Genomic DNA, 7,046 nt, shown 5'->3' with positions numbered 1-7,046 from the left:
AAGTAAGAGTTGTGCTAATACGTGTGGTTTTTTTTTTAAAACAAAAATTTTGTTGTTTTTGGTTAACTTGCAAGGACAGGTGGAGTGGATAAAGAATATGAATAAAACGAAAACAGCTTAATAATAATAATAATAAACGATAATTTAAACAGGCTGTAACTGACAGTAAAGAACAATAAGAATATGTGTGTGTATATATATATATACAAACACGTATTTGTGACACGAAATGGGGAGGTGGGGAAGTTCAGGTAAAAATCAAGGTAGAACGAAAGAGTTATAAGACACGACAATGTGAAACAAAAAAAAATATTTATAAACTAGTAGAGAATAAAGGTATTATATATAGCTATATATATATACATATGTTGATATATTTATGTATATATATATATATAGACGCACCGATAATTAACAAAACGTATTATATATACACAGCACATGTCTGTGTGTAGATATATATATAAATATATAATCTACCTGAATGAACATACGTATTTGATTCAAACTATATTACCCATTTATATGTGTTTTCTGTAATAAACATACGTACAAGTATTAAATTATGTTATATATACAATACACACACTTTAACTATACTTTGTATGTATATATATATAAAACACGTATTTTATTTGACTAGCGAAATTACTTCAGGTGTGTGTGTGTATCGACGAAGAAGTACAAGATGTATAGACATAGTTATAAATTTTTATATGAACACATGGTGTGTTTAAATTAACGGTGTATTTATAATGCAAAAGGACGAAATAGAATAAAAAGGGATGGGTTTATAACATTTTATTTTTAAACATACACGGACATATAGACAAAAATCAACAACTCCGTTACGCACACACATGTATATATATATATATATATATATATATATATATATATATAATATACACATATATATAACGGGTTAAATATACATACATATGTGTGCATATATATCTTGCCGTTATTTTCTGTGCATACACGAGAGCTAATTATATAAATTTATATAAAACCGGGAACTTGTATATACATATACACATATAATAAACGTATGTATATGCCTACAGGTACACACAAAAATATGACCCGAGGAATTAAACAGATATATACACATATTTATATATTTATATACACATTTCTACTTCATGTACTAAAAGCAATTATATATATACATATATATACACGCATTTATATAATACCGGGAAACAAACGCACACACACACACACATATATATACATATATAGATAGATATACAGCATACATACATATATAAATTTAATATATATATTTATATACACACATACAAATTGCCGGATTTTCTTACATGCACCAAAACAGCGAACCAACATATATATATATATACATATATACACACACATATACATAAATATATATATATATAATTTGCCGGGTTTTCTTCGATTACATGCGTCAAAATCCTAAACCTACATATATCTATATTCCTAAACACAAATACACATACATATTCTCTTTTATATATATATATATATATATACACAGACACATTTTTACCTACTTATACACATACGTAGACACGAAATGCATTTTACCTAGCCATTTAAATTACATATATACACACATATACATATATATATATACGTACAAAACATATACCAACGATTATATACATATGTAATCCAGAAAGCAGGTACTCCACAGACACCTATATATATCTCTATACATATAACTATATATCTATCTATATATATACCTATATATTTACACACCTACACAAACACACACATATATATATACATATATATAATATATATACGTACAAAACATATACCAACAATTATATACATATGTAATCCAGAAAGCAGGTACTCCACACACCTATATATCTCTCTATACATATAACTATATATCTATCTATATATATACCTATATATTTACACACCCACACAAACACACACATATATCTATCTATATATATATATTTATAACTTACCTCTTCTCCTTGTTGGTGGTCGTTTAGTATATTATCTCCGTTAGTCAATCCTTGCTCCCCGTTTTGTAAAGTAGAGATACCAACCACACGTTCCAACTTGGACTCCTTCCGTAAAGCGTCGTTGTTGTTGTTCTGCTTAGTATTATTATTATTATTGTTGTTGTTGCTATTAAAACAACCGTTGTTATTAAGAATATTATTTGTACTATTATTATTATTATTACTACTACAGCTATTACTATTACTACTACTACTAATACTACTAGAATTACTACTACTACTACTGTTACTATTAACATTACCGTTATAAAAGTTAACGGCAACTGGGGAGGCACAGGTCGTCGTCGCCGTATTGGCCGACCTGTTGTTGTTGCTGTTGTTAGTATTATTATTATTAGTAGTATTACTAATTGGTGTTGTGTTTATTGTTGTTGTTGTGGTGTTGTTGTTGTTGTTGGCGTTGTTGTCGTCTTTCTTGACAACAACAACCATTGCTGCTGAGGTTGTTGCTGCTGCTGCTGCTGGTAATATTGTTGTCGTGGCCGTCGTTGTGGTGGTCGTGGCGGTCGCCGTGACGGCGGCAGTGGCTGCTACAGCTGTTGTTGCTGCTGCTGCTGCTGTTGGCAGTAATTGCTGCTGCTGTTGATGTTGTTGTTGTTGATGTTGTTGTTGTTGTTGTTGCTGTTGTGTCGAATTCACCATCAGCATTATTTTCGACATTTCCATCGAAGATAACGCTGCTGTTGTTGTTGTTGCTGATGCTGCTGCTGCTGCTGCGATTGCTGCTGCTGATGATGATGCTGCTGATGGTGGCGGCGACTGCGGCGGTGGCGCTGCTACCGTTGTTACCGTTCCTGCTGTCATCATTGTCATCGCCGTCGTCATCGTCGTCGTCGTCATACAACCAGCTGCTGCTGCTGCTTCTTCCGCTGCTGCTGATGGTGTTATTACCGCTGCTGCTGCTGTTGATGTTGCTGCTGTTGTTGTTGTTGGTATTTTTGTCATCATCATCATCGTTGTCATCGTCGGCTGCCTCTTCATCGCCGCCACACTTTTCGTCGTCGTCGTTGTCATCACACCAGAGGTCGCTGTCGTCGGTGGCTAAAAAAAAAGCAAAAACTAACAAACAAAAAAAAGAACCTTTATTGTTGTAATTGTTGTTGTTGCTTTCGTTGTTCTTGTAAGCGAAGCTGTCGCCACCTTACGGACTCAACTGACAGCTTGACTGCCACCGTCTTGCGACGTGTGCCCGCCTCTGTGTGTATGTGTGTGTTTTTTTTCATGTATATATATATATATAATTTGCCGGGTTTTCTTCGATTACATGCGTCAAAATCCTAAACCTACATATATCTATATTCCAAAACACAAATACACATACATATTCTCTTTTATATATATATATATTATATACACAGACACATTTTTACCTACTTATACACATACGTAGACACGAATGCATTTTACCTAGCCATTTAAATTACATATATACACACATACATATATATATATACGTACAAAACATATACCAACGATTATATACATATGTAATCCAGAAAGCAGGTACTCCACAGACACCTATATATATCTCTATACATATAACTATATATCTATCTATATATATACCTATATATTTACACACCCACACACATATATATATATATATATATATATTTATAACTTACCTCTTCTCCTTGTTGGTGGTCGTTTAGTATATTATCTCCGTTAGTCAATCCTTGCTCCCCGTTTTGTAAAGTAGAGATACCAACCACACGTTCCAACTTGGACTCCTTCCGTAAAGCGTCGTTGTTGTTGTTCTGCTTAGTATTATTATTATTATTGTTGTTGTTGCTATTAAAACAACCGTTGTTATTAAGAATATTATTTGTACTATTATTATTATTATTACTACTACAGCTATTACTATTACTACTACTACTAATACTACTAGAATTACTACTACTACTACTGTTACTATTAACATTACCGTTATAAAAGTTAACGGCAACTGGGGAGGCACAGGTCGTCGTCGCCGTATTGGCCGACCTGTTGTTGTTGCTGTTGTTAGTATTATTATTATTAGTATTATTACTAATTGGTGTTGTGTTTATTGTTGTTGTTGTGGTGTTGTTGTTGTTGTTGGCGTTGTTGTCGTCTTTCTTGACAACAACAACCATTGCTGCTGCTGAGGTTGTTGCTGCTGCTGCTGCTGCTGGTAATATTGTTGTCGTGGCCGTCGTTGTGGTGGTCGTGGCGGTCGCCGTGACGGCGGCAGTGGCTGCTACAGCTGTTGTTGCTGCTGCTGCTGCTGTTGGCAGTAATTGCTGCTGCTGTTGATGTTGTTGTTGTTGTTGTTGCTGTTGTGTCGAATTCACCATCAGCATTATTTTCGACATTTCCATCGAAGATAACGCTGCTGTTGTTGTTGTTGCTGCTGCTGCTGCGATTGCTGCTGCTGATGATGATGATGCTGCTGATGGTGGCGGCGACTGCGACGGCGGCGGTGGCGCTGCTACCGTTGTTACCGTTCCTGCTGTCATCATTGTCATCGCCGTCGTCATCGTCGTCGTCGTCATACAACCAGCTGCTGCTGCTGCTTCTTCCGCTGCTGCTGCTTCTGCTGCTGATGGTGTTATTACCGCTGCTGCTGCTGTTGTTGTTGTTGTTGGTATTTTTGTCATCATCATCATCATCGTTGTCATCGTCGGCTGCCTCTTCATCGCCGCCACACTTTTCGTCGTCGTCGTTGTCATCACACCAGAGGTCGCTGTCGTCGGTGGCTAAAAAAAAAAAAAAGCAAAAAATAACAAACAAAAAAAAGAACCTTTATTGTTGTAATTGTTGTTGTTGCTTTCGTTGTTCTTGTAAGCGAAGCTGTCGCCACCTTACGGACTCAACTGACAGCTTGACTGCCACCGTCTTGCGACGTGTGCCCGCCTCTGTGTGTATGTGTGTTTATTTTCTGTATATATATATATATATGCGTGTGTGTGTGTTAACAGTTATCTGTATGTATGTATTTACCTCTACATGTATGTATGTGCGTGTGTGTGTATTTGTTTATTTTTCTGTACCTGTATGTAAATATATATATATGTATATATCCATACTTCTGTTTGTGTGTGTCTTTACCTAATAGTGTATGTTTACCTGTGTGTCAAAGCGTGTATTTACCTATGTGTACGTGTGTGTTCATATATATAAATATATATGTGTGTGTGTATTTGTTTATTTTTCTGTACCTGTATGTAAATATATATGTATGTATATATCCAAACCTCTGTGTGTGTCTTTACCTAATAGTGTATGTTTACCTGTGTATCAAAGCGTGTATTTACCTGTAAGTACGTGTATGTATATATATATAATATATATATATATATATATATATATATATGTATATATGTATGATTATATGTATATATGTATGTTTATATGTATGTATATATGTATACCTGTGTATGTATATGTATGTTTACCTTTGTGTGGCAATGCGTGAATGTGTCTGTGATTGCGTATACATATATTTATCTCCCTATATATGTGTGTGTGTGTGTGTATTTACCAGTGTGTGAGAATGTATGTGCTCATGTTTGTGTTTACCTCTGTGTAACTATGCATGGAAGTACGTCCGTACCTGCGTGTGTATATACGTGTGTGTATAAATATATATGTGTTCTTACCTGTGTTCATTCATACCTGCGTGAGTTCGTCAGTGTATGTATGTACATTTCTCTCTCTCTTTCACTCTCTCTCTCTCTCTCTTTCTCTCCTTTCTTCTTTCTAACCCTCTCTCTCTCTCTCTTCCCCTCTCTCATATAAGTGTGTGCGAGTGTCTTTCGGTTTGTGTATATTTGAGGCTACGTTATACATACATACAGACGCATACAAACTTACACACACTCACATATATATAAATATGCATGTGTCTGTGTGCGTGTGTAATTATTTGTGTGTGTGTGTGAAATCGTCCGTGTGTCTAGATGTGCGCACCTGTCTCCAACGAGATACAGCTATATGTGTGTATGCTTGCGTTATGATTCTCCCTTGTACGTCTGTGTGTGTGTGTGTTACTATTTCAACTGTTCTTTTTTTTGCTGTTTACTACGGCTTCTGTCACCTCACCACCACCACCACCACCACTACTACTACTACTGCTGCTGCTACTACTACTACTACTACTAATTAAGGTTATTAGGATTGCTTATAACTTGTGATGAAGATATTGATGACGATGGTGATGATGATGATGATGATGATGATGATGATGATGATGACGATGGTAATGATGACGATCACGACGATGATGATGACGATGGTGATGATGACGACGACGATGACGATGATAATGATGATGATGATGACGACGACGACGACGATGATGATGATGATGATGATGATGTTGATGATGACGATGACAACGATGACGACGGTGATGACGATGATGAAGATGGTGATATTGGTGTTATTGTAGGTGATGGTAGAAATGCTGCTGTTGCTGCTGCTGATGATGATGATGAAGCTGATGATGATAATGATGATAATGATGATAAGGAGGAGGAGGAGGAAGTGGATTAACAGCAGCACCACACCACCACCAATATCATATGCCATATACCATCACTAAGTACTACCTCCTATACACCAATAACCCCCCTCTAACCACGGGCTACTATCTCCCATACACAAGGTACTACCTCCCATATATTTAATACCACTGATTACAAGGCACTACCCCTATACTCTAATACTACAACCAATACCACCACTACCCACAAGGTACTACTTCCCATACACAGGCACCGCAACTAACACTGAGTACTACATCCCATACACTTAATACCACCACTAACCAAACGATACTACCTCCCATACACCAATACCATAACTAATCACAAGCTACTATCTCCCAAACACTAACACCAAATCCTAAGCACTATATCCCAAACACCAGTATCTTCACTAGCACTAACTACTACCTCTCAAACACCAATACCACCACTAACCACAAGGTACTACCTCCCATACACAGGCACCGCAACTAACACAGAGTACTACATCCCATACACTTAA

General features: G+C 36.2%; 1 protein-coding gene across 4 annotated transcripts in view; it reads right to left on the bottom strand.

Annotated features, from left to right (window-relative positions):
- LOC115223870 (AF4/FMR2 family member lilli) overlaps window positions 1-4,524 on the bottom strand; it is a 637,026-nt gene extending 632,502 nt beyond the window's left edge. For all 4 annotated transcript variants that reach the window (XM_036512713.1, XM_036512712.1, XM_036512710.1 and 1 more), the window contains exons 1-2: window positions 4,070-4,524; window positions 1,974-2,654 (exon numbers count right to left, since the gene is read on the bottom strand). In XM_036512713.1, the coding sequence (XP_036368606.1) occupies window positions 1,974-2,654; window positions 4,070-4,522 (1,134 nt within the window). In that variant the 5' untranslated portion in view covers window positions 4,523-4,524. The remainder of the gene's footprint in view (window positions 1-1,973; window positions 2,655-4,069) is intronic.
- Window positions 4,525-7,046: the final 2,522 nt, after the last annotated feature.

Source organism: Octopus sinensis, linkage group LG24 (assembly GCF_006345805.1).
Source record: "Octopus sinensis linkage group LG24, ASM634580v1, whole genome shotgun sequence".
Taxonomy (NCBI): Eukaryota; Metazoa; Mollusca; class Cephalopoda; order Octopoda; family Octopodidae; genus Octopus; species Octopus sinensis.
Note: the sequence above shows the minus strand (reverse complement) of the source record. Positions and strands in the feature narration are given on the sequence as shown.